Here is a 13,754-nt window from a genome sequence, read left to right on the forward strand (position 1 = left end):
CAATATAAGAAAAACTATTAAACTAAGAGCTAATTAATTATTCAAACTTATTTTAATTGTCGACTCAACTCAATTTTGATCCCTGTCTATAAAGAACAACTAATTTCACCCAATACATCAACCAAAGCAGTGTAGATGAAGAGGAATTCTATTGCAACCCCCAAATCGCTGATGACACCGACCCCCAGCAATTTTGTTGTCTCAAAAACCCTATTCTACCCTGAGATAAAATTTTAAAATAGGGGTGGTAATGTAATTTGGTATTCTTATTTCAAAAACCAAATCAAAGACCGCCGCTTTACCAACATTCAAACCCTCTGCAACGGTCGATTGGTCTCCTTTCTCTCGATCTCTGAAGATCAGAACCCGAAAAGAGCAAAAGATTACCGAACGATGGCGTCTTTCAAGGTAAGCTTTTAGGAACGTCTCTAAGAATTTTTTTTTTTTTTCCCCGTCTAATTCTTGAAAGTCGAATTTATTGATGAATGGGATGTGCTTTGAATTCTTGCTCCGCACAAGTATGGCATTTTCTTGAAAAAGAACTAAGGTTTAGGTATCGGAATTTTAGGGTTTCTTTTCTGGCAGTTGTTTTCTTGTGAAAATTAGCTTGAATTGAACTAAAGTCTCTCGGTCTTTCTAGAAATTGGATCATCGACAGAGCAATTTGACACATCAAGCGAGAAACAAAATGGTGGCTGCTCAGGTCAGCAAATCCTGATATTCAATTCTCGGTTTACTTTCTTTGATTTCTCTCTCTTTTTTGCCTTTTGGACGAAAGCAATTCTGACATCTATGAACCTCCGATTGGTCTTCTAAATTTTTCAGCCAAAATTCAGCATAGGACCGAATGGAGTCGGCAAAGAAAACTTAACACGCACGAGTGGTGCAAAAACTCAATTCTTACTTCTTCTACTGAATTCAAGTTCGTGTGGTGGTGATTTATTAACTGATTTCATTATTTTTTTCAATTTCTTCAACAGTTGGTGTTACAAGTTTTAAGGTTTATTCAGAAAGTGAAACTACCAACGCTGAAGCTAATAGCAGGTAATTTCTGTTCTAAATTTTTGAAATTTCACTACAAGAATATAATATTATGGTTTTAATCGACGTCTAAGTTGTGGTGGAACATTATGGTTTTCTTTCTTCGTCTAATGTATGCTTTTCTTGGGATTAAAAAAAGAAAGAGATAAAATTTTCCTTGCAACTAAAATCAGCTAAGCCTTCATTCCAGAATTTAACTCTTAAGGGTTTTTTTATTTGTATATAAACCTCAAAGTATTAGATTTTAGTCATAAAATCTGCCCACTTCTTCTAAGTTCTTGGCAACCATTAAATTGCAAGGGGAATTATTTCTGTTTTTCCCTTTTAATTTCAGGAGTTCTGTACCAGTTAACAAAGCATCTACCCTGGAGAATACAATTGCTATAAAGGTAATTGATCATCTCCTCAGTCATCTGCTTGTTTTGTGGTGAATTGAGATGGAGTGTAACTTATTGTGATAAACTGTGCTTTTTAATTAAATTTTAATGTTTTCTATGTGTTAATTGTTTTGTTATCAAGGCTGGTTTGAAAACTAAGGACAAGAGAAAAGGCATACTTGGTAGTTCTACAGGTAAGGTTTAACCAGACTGTACTTGTGATGCAAAGTTGAGTTACATGTCTTAAAACAGTTCCTTTTTCAAATTGGTGCTGTCCTTTTCTTAGCAAATGCAAATATCGGGAGAAGAGCATTGGCCGATGTCAGCAATATGAAAAGCAATTCTTCTAGGACAGCAGGGGGTGATGCCTCTAAGAAAATGTTGGTACTTTTTTATTTTTTCAAATAGTTCCTTCAGTTTGGATTTTGAGCTAGAAGTTCTAAAGTTTGAGCTATGTTCAATGCAGGAATGGTAAAAGTGAGAGAAAGAAATCTTTGCAACGGTATGCATTTTGACTTTATGGTCATCATCATTATTGCTCTATTTTGGTATATAATGCATACAGATTGATATGGATATAGATACTAGCAAATATGTGAGTATTTTTGAGATCCTTGGCTTTTACTTGAATGCAGCACTGTTTTCTTTTGTATCTTTCTAGGGTTTCCGTGGGTACGGGCATTAAGACTACGAGTGTATCATCAAGGAGATCCTTCCTGGTAAGAATGTTCAAGTTATAGCTCTCTTATTTCCATGATTGTGTAGTGTGCTGTTCTGTTTTACGTAGATGTTTTCTCCATAATATGGGAAAAGGACAAAAAAAAGGAAAAACAAAATAAATAAGAAAGCACTTCAATTTATTTTACATATAATTTTACCCCCAATCTAGGCAACAGCTGCAAAACTTGAACTGCTTTTCCTATCCATGTTTTGCCTCTGAGAGGTCAAGTTTGTTTGCCACTGTCCCTTTGTATGTTTTGTTATTTGGTCATCCACTTTTAACTAATGAATTTTTTCTTACTTGCATTAGGGAAAAGGACAGGAAAGCCCTAGCCAAGGCGTATCTAGGTTGCAGACTTCAAAGAGAGGTGACTTTAATACTTCTGAAGTGCTATTATAGTTTCCCTGATTCAGCGCTGTTTGAAAATTTTCCATTATGGATAACTGTAGCTATTAAAGACTTGAAGGCCCCTTCAGACAACCAAAGGACCAAGGCTATGGGTCTCGGCCGTGAATCTGTTGCTGCAGATGGCAGGTCTGACCAAACTTTGTTTTCCCTCTCTTTATTAGAAATAAGAAATTGTGCTGCAATTTTATTTCTTTGTTGTGCCTTTGAAATTTTTTTATTTGGCCCATATTCTTTTGAAACTGAATTTTTAAAGACCCTTAATTAGATTTTCTTTTCTTTTCGTATGTCAGGAGGACTTCAAGGAATACACTTAAACTGATAAGGTCTCTGATGTGCAAAACATGTTTGGTTATGTACTGTGAATAAGTTGTGTATCTGTTATTGATGTAATTTCCTATTCCCCTTTCTTCATTTTAAAGAAAGTCTCTGCCGGTGTTAAAGGTCAACCCAGAAGAAACGAGTATTCCAAAGGTTGCTGTTATACATTTTATATACGTTCTTTGGTTGAGCTTTTCTAACGGGACTATGATTTCTAAGTTGGACATTTATGTTTTTTGCTTTCCTACTTGTAGGAAAATGCTGGAAGTTCTGAAAATGCTGAAGAAAAGAGTGGGTATTATGGTAAGATGCCTTGACTTATTTAAGATTTGATAAGTGCATGTCTAAGGATCTCTGACCAAATGGCATTGTGGAATACAGTTAGGGCTAAAGTTGGCAGGACGGTAGTACCCAGAGTAAGCAACAATGCTAGGAGCCATCTGTTGCGGAATCGAGTGAGTGATGGCTTTATGAATATGTGAGTCACAGTGATCCATAAAACTAGCATTTTTCTTCCTCTTAAATACCGTTAAAAGGTTTTGCTGATAATTGTGGCATATCGTGTTAACTTCATTTTGCTTCTGAATGAATGAAATGGCAGTATCTTACATTTATGGATAGTGGGATTATTTTTTATGGTATAGGCCATGTCTAAAATGTCAATGTCAAGATGCACTTAGAACTATAAGGGAATACAGTAAAAAACTTGTATTCTGTATTCATCCCAATTCTATGAATCTTGTGGTTTCTCCTACTTATTTTTAAACCTTTCCTTTTTCATTGGTCTGGAAAAAGAAAGTTTACTCTAGTGCTTGTTACATGGTGTCTAAGAATCGATTTCATAACATTACATGTTAATATAATTTTTCATTCTTGAAAGTCACAGCACACATAGATTAAGAATGGATTCTTTGGCATGTGAAGGTATCTCACTTGTTATGCCTGGTGAGTTCCCTCTTGGGTTTCTCCAACCTTTCAGCAAAAAAGGAGCTGAAAATGTTATATGTAGCGCGCTGGGGGTTTTCATTTTGGCCTTCAAAGGGAGCAAGGGTAGTGAGAGACTTGAGGGGCTCCTGTAATCACTTTATTTTTTCTTTCACTATTATTGTTTGAATTACTACATTGGTTAACTCTTTAATTCGTTCAATGTATTTATATTGCATTACCTTTTAATATATCATATCTTAATTAAACAAGGTTGAGATTCCTATCTATTAATAGTTTTCTTGTGATCTGAGATTGCAGGGGTCAAGCTAATTCAAATACTCGTGTGTTGCCGAGAATTTCTGTGAGAGTAAGTACAACTAGAACTCATGCACACCCAACCTCCCCCCGGCCTCTCTTTTCCACAAACACACATAAAATTACTTTGTCATTTTGTTTGACCAGTTTTTATATTAGTTACTCAAGTTTATCGGTTTCAATAGATTAACAACTTCAATTGTGTTGACATGTTTTCTTTTCAATGGTTAAACAATCGGTCAGTAGAATTTTATTATTGTTGAATGCAATAAGAATATTTGTATTTCAACATATAGTGAAATTTTTTTAATCGATGACTAGTTTGTGCTAAATATGAGTATTTGCAATACCTATAAGTCAACACAAATTGATTATAACTTTGTCTGCTTTGATTGGTTTACGTCATTTAGTTCCTTAACACTGTTAAATCAAGTTATTGCTTAAGCCACATCAATTATTTTTTCTTCAACTTGAAGCTTTATGACAGTGCATTCATTTAATCACTTTACCTGAGTCATTGCTTTTCGTAATTTATTGTAAGCCTCCATTGTTCCATCACCACTTCTAAGTTTTGAATTCAAAGTATTCAGTATTCTATATGTTGTTTTGTAGATATCCATAAATATCAGAGTACTGAATCATCCTGACTTTGTTTCTTGGCATGTTATATCTGGATGAAATCAATATCATATGTTTATTTATGTTCCTTTAATTTTATTGTGATCCAGCCAATTCTGAAGTCCACACTGAACACTTCCGAATCCCAAAGGACTTTGAAATCGAAGTGTGCATCAGGTCCAAAAAAATTGGTTTCTGCTACTGCAACTTCATCCAAAACTGAAAAAGTGGTTACATCTTTTCTTCCTGAGAATGTTAAGCATGATTCCACTCAAGGAGAGCTTCCATCTGATGGCAAGTGCAGCCATAGTGTTTCAAGTACCATCTCCAGGAGAAACTCAAATAGGAGGCGATCTTACACATCTCTGTTGATGACTGGATCAAAGGTTGGGGCTTACCGTATTCCAATACTACTGCCTTTATTATATCTTTGTGGACTTTAATCACACTTGAACCCATTTGCAGTTACTAGAGGAACGTGATGAAGCTATGAAACAAGAAGAACTGCCAAGTATTGATGATGATTGCAATCAACTGGAAGTTTCTGATTATGTTGATGAGATCTATCAGTATTACTGGGTTTCTGAGGTAATGGTCATGATGTCTCTCTAATACCATTGTTTTCATTTTAGTCTAGTAAGAATAGTGGGCGTCAAAATGTTCTTCATACTTTCAGAGTGTTCAAATCCTCTACATGTCTGCACACACAGCAATAAATGTATATTTATCTCCCCTATGATAAATTGGATTCACATCATGCTGGCCTTCAGTGCCATTATCCTGAGGTCTTTTGGGTTCACGTCACAAGTTTTTTTATGTTTCTTCATTTTTCTTGCATGATTCTCTTACGGGTTCCAAGACCATATTTTGTGTAGTTCAAATTCTGACCTGTTGCCACTTTCTTCCTCTTCCCTCCTGTGGTCATACTACCTGCAGTTCTTATTCTGACTTGTTGAATGTGTTTAACTGCAGGCACAGAATCCACCTCTGGAAAATTTCATGTTGATTCAGGCAGACATTACTCCTCATATGCGAGGCATATTGGTCAATTGGTTAATTGAAGTACTTTTTTTACCTTTTTTATGCACTCATGCTCTTTTTTCTTCTTTTCATCCTGTTGGTTCATTTTTGCATTTCCTTGTGTTTAATAGTTGGCTATCCCCTTGCTTTTGCTATGCTAATTTGTTTGTCGATATGGGAACAGGTACACTTCAAATTTGAATTGATGCAAGAAACACTTTATCTCATGGTCACATTGTTGGACCAGTATCTTTCTCAAGTCACAATCAAGAAGGATGAAATGCAGTTAGTTGGTCTCACTGCACTCTTGCTGGCATCAAAATACGAGGATTTTTGGCATCCTAGGGTAAATATCAATATCTCAACTTTCATGCATTTTTCATGATTTGCTTTCTTATGCTCTACAAAAAAAATGCAGGTCAAAGAACTAATTAGCATCTCAGCTGAGTCATACACAAGAGACCAGGTCCTCAGAATGGTATGCGTTCTTTTATTTGTCAGATTATTTGGGTATATCTGATTATTTTTGGGTATGCGTCTTTTTATTGCTGTATTGTATAGGTTTCTATTCTTCCAGTCCTAACAATAAACTCTGGCTTTGCTTTTCAGGAGAAACTCATGCTTAAAAAGTTGAAGTTTCGTCTTAATGCACCTACTCCATATGTTTTCATGTTAAGGTTTCTCAAGGCTGCTCAGTCAGAACCAAAGGTATTTAATAATTTCTAAGGCTAAGAAACGGAAAATTTGATTAACGATTAACTCCATAACTACAAGTGTTTCTGTGTCTGTGTGAGTTGTAGATGAATGAAAAAAATTCAAATAAGAAAGAGAGATTGCATACCACAGTTTAGTAGTTAACTATAGAGTCACCTCTGATTGAATCTTTAGCTTTGCTAATTACTTTGTGGACATTGCTGCAGCTTGAACACCTAGCGTTCTACCTTATCGAGTTGTGTTTAGTTGAATATGAAGCTTCAAGGTTCAAGCCCTCATTGCTGTGTGCAGCAGCCCTTTATGTCGCAAGGTGCACCCTGCAGATAACTCCGGCTTGGACCCCAATGCTCTGCAAACATGCTCACTATGACGTGTCCCAAATCAGGCACTGCTTCTTTAGAAAATAAGCAAATAAATTCATGTCCTTATGTAGTGATTGCATCATAATGAATGTTAACGATCGATATTTGATCATTGCAGAGACTGTGCAGAGATGATCTTAAAAGTCCAAAAAGTTGCCAGAGTGGGACGGTTGAAGGTCACGTATGAGAAGTACATGAGGCCTGATCTCAGTGGTGTTGCAGCAATAAAACCCTTGGAGAGACTTCCCCTCTGATTCAGCTCACATGGGAAGATAAGAATGTTAACGATCGGAGAGATAAGACTTTCTGATTTCATTCAAATCTTCTGCTCAAGACTGTTCTCTGACTTCAGCACGTATGGGAGATGCTTTCCCCCGATGTTGTTGAAGTCTGTCAGGATATAACTCTGCTTGTATATCTTACTGATCTAACACAATGAAGGGCATCCGTCAAGCTTGTTAAAGAAGCCTTGTTTTGTAGTGCTCCTACTGGTGATGTTGACACTTTAGCGCTTTTGGGATTGTAAAGTCTATTCATTTGGTACCACAGTTCACATCTGTATGTTCTGAGATGATATTAGTCTACACCCTATGTGTAACAACTAATGTTGTTGCTAAGAAAATATGATCTTGGAACTGAAACACATATTGTTGTTGTAACAACTATTGCTATATGAATTTATAGCTTCCTGTTAACGGTACATATTGCCTTGATCAATCATTTTCCCCCCGAGTCTGATTTAGATGACATGCTTGCTTATGCTTGCTTATGAAGCAAACAATTTGCCCATGAGCCTTAACTCAATTGGCATGGGTGAGGGCAGATTGTAGACTCAATTCCCCTTGTAACCAAAAGAAAAATCAAACCACCACATGGATCTTCTCTTGGGGGAAAACCTGGACATAACAGAACTGATTTCCGACTCAAACAAGGTTTATCAGCTCTGAAATGCAGAGCATTGACCTCTCCAAGAAGCAACCTAGTTACACAGCAGTTTGTCAACATGGCCACTGAAAGTGGCTCTACAAATCATATACTACCTACCCGCAAGGGCAGCATGAGTCAAAGACCATCTTTATATGAAAAATCACCATTGTTACTAACCACTCAGAAAACACTAGACCAAGTATTGCTCTGACAAGAACGGCATTGTTGACAATTGATCCTAGCTGGAGATAGAATTCACTTGTGTCACACAGCACAAGAAAGTAAAAGGAACAAGAAAATAATGTAATAAAATATAAAAAATAGACAAAAATAAAAAGGAAAGGAAAAAGAGATTGTCGATGCAGGGTTGGTAAAAGGGTAAAGCACATATAAAAAATGATTTCATGCTTTTCAACCAGAAAATCTTGAATTGATAACAATATCCTTAAATATAGGAAATTAACTTTGAACAGAATAATAACAAACAAGTCAACTAATTATCGCAATCCAAGACCAAGAGGCGTTATTTGCATGCTGCTCTCTCACAGTGCACTGGTTATAATATCCCCAACGGAAGCACTTGAAGCAGATGACCCACCCAAGTTGCCCGTATCTTTGGGAGATGGAGAGATATCAGCCTCTCCTCCTCCACTTGGATGCTGTTCCATCGTTCGCACTAATCCGTTTAGCTCTGCGGCTACATCTTTCATGGAAGGCCTTTCCTCCGCTTTTGGCTTCAAGCATCTTTTTGCCAGATCAGCAGCTTTTCTGACTATATCAAAATGTCCCTCCACTATTTCTTCATCAAGACTTTTATCCAACGTACCCCCTTCCACCAAGCCAACAAAGACTTTCGCTAGGTTTCTCTGTGGCTCTAAGCCTGTTAACAGCTCCGCTAGCACAACTCCAAAGCTATGGACGTCGCTCTTTTCTGTAAGGGTGATTGACTTTGAATCAAGGTCTTCAGGACCCAATCTTGAAGCTCCAAAGCCGGACAGTTTTGCCGTCCAATTCTCATCTAATAGTATATTAGCCGTTTTCACATCACAGTGTATTATTTGCATGCCAGTGTCGTGGTGCAAGAATGCTAAGGCTTCTGCCGTCTCGGCTGCTATCTTCAACCGCCGTGCCAATGGAAGTGGTGATGGATTTTTGCCTTCTTTTTCATGAATATGCTCATAAAGAGTGCCTCTCCTCATGAGCTCATAAACTAATATTGGTTTTGCGGTATCTAGGCAACAACCTACGAATCTCACAATATTTTTATGGCTGATTTGATAAAGAGCAATCATCTCTTTAATAAATCGCTGCTGGGTAATTTGTTTTAGGTCATCAACTGGGGAGGTAATTTCATTTTGGTCAATTTGGACCTTAACTTTTGACTTCTTTATGGCAAGCCTTTGTTTACTTTCACCAACTTTTAGTATTCCTTTGTAAACAATTCCATACCTTCCCTCACCAACTTTTTTACTTCCATCATAATTCTCTGTGGCCTCCTTAACTTCATTTTCAGTAAAGATTCTGGCTGTTTTCCCCAAACGACCCATTGTTTCCTGTAAAACTAGAAAACCATTGGCTTCCGAGTATTTTTGTTTGGCTTTGTCCCCATTCTCTTTAAAGTATTTTCGTAATCTCCTCCACCGGCATTTGCTTTTGGAGGCTACACTTGTCCCTCTGTAAACAATTCCATACCTTCCGCTACCAATTTCGTTTCTTACAGCATAATTGTTTGTGGCCTCCTTCAAATGTTCGCCACCATTCTCTTTAAAGTATTTTCGTAATCTCCACCGGCGTTTGCATTTGGAGGCTACACTTGTCAAGTCCATGGCTGAGAGAGCAAAGCCTTCTACATTTGTATGACACCTCACATTTTCAGGGCAGGTAGGAAGATTAAACTGACCCGATCCGCTGGGCGATGCCGATGCCCACGTCAGAAGCTCTTCTCCATAAACCTCACGTTTCTCAACAACTTCCTTAGTGGCCATTGATCCAGAATCTTTTTTTGTTTCGCCACCATGAGTAAGGCTAGGATCAGGATTTGTGCTGCACCTCAATAATGTACCTTCTATAATGAGAAGCATGCGATCCATTGGGTCCCCCTTTCGAAAAATGATTTTATTTTCTGGGTACGTCACTGGCGTCAGATAGTCACACATCATTTTCAGCACTTGGTCATCCATTTCTTTAAGGAGTTGTACCTGTATTTAGAGTTTATCAAAATTTAAACACAAGCAAAGATTCATTCATCGGGTTAATCGTTTTATTAGTTTCTAAGATTAGTTCCAAAATCGTTCATGTGGTCCTTTAACTTCACTTTCGTTAGGACCAATGGTCCTGCCGTCAATTTTGTTAACTTTTTCTGTTAAATACATGGTCAAAATGGTATTTTTATATTAAAACCAAAAAAATGAATACAAAATCATATTTTTTAAATAATAATAAAAGAAAATCGAATAAAAAAACCAACAAAAAAAAAATCAAGTTTTGGGGCATAGAAATCGGGATAGAGGGGGGAGAGAGAGAGAGAGAGAGTTTAATTTTGTGTTTTTTTTTTTTTGTGTTTTTTTTTTTTATTCATATTTTAATCAATTTAATACAAAAATACAATTTACCCCTGCATTTAACAGAAAAGTTAACACAATTGACAGCATGACCATTTGTCCTAACGAAACTGAAGTTGACAAACTACAGGAACGAATATGAAAATTGAGGGACTCAAATGCAAATCGAATCTAAATTTGGGGACTAATAAAATGATTAACCCTTCATTCATCTATATAACTTAACTGTTACAAATTAATTCCTTTGTAAATTGGACTAATGTCCTAACCTTTGTTTAGTGAATGATTATAAATTATAGATCTTAATTAATTATAATTGACAAGAATCCAATATATTATCGTGTCTTACAAGTGTCTTATTTATGAAGTGAGACTTATAAAGATTGGACCTTAAATGAGACTTGTAAGACCCAGTCCTGACCGAGCCACCAAATGAGGCTTATACCTGATGGTTGGTGAAAGCAACTCATTTACTTCTTAGGTAGTCAAAATTTTCTTTTTTTTAATAAATAATGTACATACAAATACTTGAGAGAGAGGGAGAGAGAGAGAGAGAGAGAGAGAGACATACTTGTGACAGAATATTCAAGCAAAGAAAACGCTTTAGAGATTTTTTCGTATACCAAGGAAGAACATTGAATAGATTCTCTAGATCAGCATCTTTGTCCTCTTTCAATTTTTTATTTATATTTTCCATGATCTCCTTCTTCATATCATCAGGAATGCCATTTTTCGCCATCCAGGCTTCTATAGCTGGCCCTTTTAATTCTATCTTCTGCCTTATTTGATCGAAGAAATTCTTCCGCTTTAGTTTCTCTGATTTTGTAGTTTCCATTTGGATAAATATCTGAAGGTACATTTCACCACAAATAGTAAATTAGAAGTGTATTTCGATGATCCGAATGGTCTATCTTCTAGGGATTCCTTCAAAGATCATTTCTGCAAAAAAATCTCTTAAATCCGAACTTATTTGATCAATCAATTAATGGTTGTCATTTTAGTGTTTTCGTTAAGAACTATGTTAGTTTATTTTGTTGATCAAAACTAGATGCCTTAATGATTTTCAATTTATGAATGAAAACTTGAAGATTGACGATTGGATAGTTGAAATAAAATTCGTAGTGAACCCATATCGTTACCCTGAAGTTGAAGGTAAATAATTGTAAGTAACTAAATAGATATCTAATAGAGAGATTCACCAACCTGAACATTTCCAATGAGATATACAAACAGTAGCAAGCCAGTGATGGAAGTTAGAATTGCAAAAAAGTTTTCCCACGCATAATTACTTGTTGCGAGATTTGTGCCAAAATTGCTGCAAAAAGTAAGCAAAGGATCAAGGAATAGGATATAATATATATTTCAACTTCTAGTATACAAATATATTTCTTTGTTTACTGTGGGCTACAAAATAAAATGCTGAAATTTACAAATATATATGTATGTACAAACCTGAGATTTCTTAGGCCCCACCAGAAACAGTAGCATAACTTGGTTGGAAAATGTATATGCCTCGTGTTACCAATCTCAAGAGAATCAAGAAATATTCCATAATCGAACAGCGGCTTAGTATTATCTGGAACATCTGTACCGCAAGATTCATTTAAAAATGCGATAACTGTTGTAGAAGTAATGTGATCATCACAATAAAAGGTGCTCATGCATCCTTCATGATATGGATGTTTTTTGCAAGCCCAATACCAACATGAGATCTCTCGTTGAATGGAAAAGAAGTACCATAAGGCTCCAAGAACCTATTAACGTCATAATTAATTAATTATTAGATCTAAACATTAACGACCGACTATCACTCTACTTCATCACCAGTCACTTTCTAATAAATGAAAACTAAACTTTATCAAACATTTATTACCAAAATAACTAGTAAAATACATGATATGAAAAGTGAAACTCACATGGCTAGCAAGAATGTAAAGAAACAAATTAAATACGGCTTTCATCCGTATTCCAGTAGTCCATGTAAGTTGCTTAGATGATAAGATAATTCGACCAATCCTCGCAAAATACTGGCTGAGAAGAAAAGAGTTGAGAACTTTTCTCCGTTCCAAGTATCCCCACCCTCTCGTTTTGGAAAAAACCTTTACTACAAGAAGCTGGACAAAATAATAAATAGTAATGGGTTAAAAGTCCGTATTAATTAAAGCTGGATGAAGCTAGCTCATAATGTACACCAACATATGAATTTCTCTTATTACTTGTGGCATGGGAAAAACAGACAGAAGGTCAGTCACCAAAGAACACCACTCCAACTCCCGAGCTAAATTCTTAGCAAATGGAATTATCTCATCTCCTTCGTTGATATCCGTGTAGGCTTTCTTCATACCTTCATAGATTGTATATCCAATATCCACCAAGAAAGTGATATCCGTTACAGATCGCAAAATTAGAGCCACATTCCTCAACTTTTTGTCCATTCCAAGGCATTTCTTTTCCCCATCGATGAATGGAATGTATAAGAACAAGGGATCTAGGGAAATTGCAATAGCACATGAGATTACAATCATCTTGTTCCAGAATGAAGCTGAAAGATGTGTTCTTTCCCATTTCTTTGTTGAAAATTCTGTGACTTTGGAACGTCGTGCCTGCCCCTCAAGATCTTCCAAATTGTAAAAGGAAATCAGAAAAGTAAGACAAGTAAAAGGACTTTACAACGTGATATATAGAGTTAAGAGAAAACTAACCTGAAGAAAATGGTCTCATCGTCTTCACGGCACCATAGATCCCTCAATTTTCTGAACAAGTCCTCAAAATCGAAAATAAAGGAATTGCAAATGACCTAACTTCAAGGGCATACAGAAAACTTCATCAGATGAAGAGAGAGTGATTACAAGAGAAGAAAATTTTCTACAAATAAGGATGATCTGCGAGGAGAGAGGGTTCTTTTGCAAGTCAAAAAAAGCTGTGGGCTTATTACTAGGCAATTTCGTGAAGTTTACAAACAGCGGCAATGACTTACCGACCAAGACTTTGTTTTCTGACAAAAAAACAAAGGACCTAGAATTCGCTTCTAGACCGATTGATTACTGACAAGACCTCTTTTCGCAGTGGAAGAACTAGGGCTGGGCAATTAAACCGCCAACCCAAAAAACCGGCAGAAATCAAACTGATTAGTTGGTTTGGTTCGATTTTTTTAGATATTTAGCTTTATTTTCCGATTTGCGGTTTGAAGTTTTCACAGTAACCGGTTTACCAAACCGAACCGGTCACCATTCAGCAGCCAATATTCCAAAAATTACTGCGGAGGGTGGGATTCGAACCCCTTCACCCTCTGTTGCTGGATATTCCACCATCCACTGGAGCAATCAAGTATCTTTGTAAACATTGACATAGTAAGTTTATTTAATCACTTTCTAGTAGAATAAATATTATAAAAAAATGTTAAAGACCTCTCTTTTTCCGCACAACTTCTTCTCTCTCTTTTTGG

The 13,754-nt window shown here is 36.3% G+C and overlaps 2 protein-coding genes across 2 annotated transcripts; one reads left to right on the forward strand and one right to left on the reverse strand.

Annotated features, from left to right (window-relative positions):
- On the forward strand, window positions 262–7,521 carry LOC18781302 (putative cyclin-B3-1). Its single transcript, XM_007211338.2, has 24 exons — window positions 262–408; window positions 641–703; window positions 826–883; window positions 981–1,044; window positions 1,376–1,430; window positions 1,561–1,612; window positions 1,705–1,798; window positions 1,885–1,920; window positions 2,080–2,137; window positions 2,449–2,506; window positions 2,589–2,673; window positions 2,838–2,870; window positions 2,967–3,018; window positions 3,120–3,168; window positions 3,247–3,343; window positions 4,111–4,159; window positions 4,836–5,111; window positions 5,191–5,313; window positions 5,698–5,787; window positions 5,930–6,091; window positions 6,164–6,223; window positions 6,355–6,453; window positions 6,666–6,844; window positions 6,940–7,521. The coding sequence occupies exons 1-24, from the start codon at window positions 394–396 to the stop codon at window positions 7,073–7,075; spliced, it is 2,043 nt and encodes a 680-aa protein (XP_007211400.2). The 5' UTR covers window positions 262–393; the 3' UTR covers window positions 7,076–7,521.
- LOC109948532 (cyclic nucleotide-gated ion channel 1-like) lies at window positions 7,610–13,200 on the reverse strand. Its single transcript, XM_020561742.1, has 7 exons — window positions 13,012–13,200; window positions 12,526–12,926; window positions 12,226–12,423; window positions 11,762–12,063; window positions 11,513–11,624; window positions 10,881–11,156; window positions 7,610–9,946 (listed from the first exon to the last, which is right to left on the reverse strand). Exons 1-7 carry the CDS (start codon window positions 13,028–13,030, stop codon window positions 8,291–8,293), a joined length of 2,964 nt encoding a protein of 987 aa, XP_020417331.1. The 5' UTR covers window positions 13,031–13,200; the 3' UTR covers window positions 7,610–8,290.

The sequence above is a fragment of the Prunus persica genome, chromosome G4 (assembly GCF_000346465.2).
Source record: "Prunus persica cultivar Lovell chromosome G4, Prunus_persica_NCBIv2, whole genome shotgun sequence".
NCBI lineage: Eukaryota > Viridiplantae > Streptophyta > Magnoliopsida > Rosales > Rosaceae > Prunus > Prunus persica.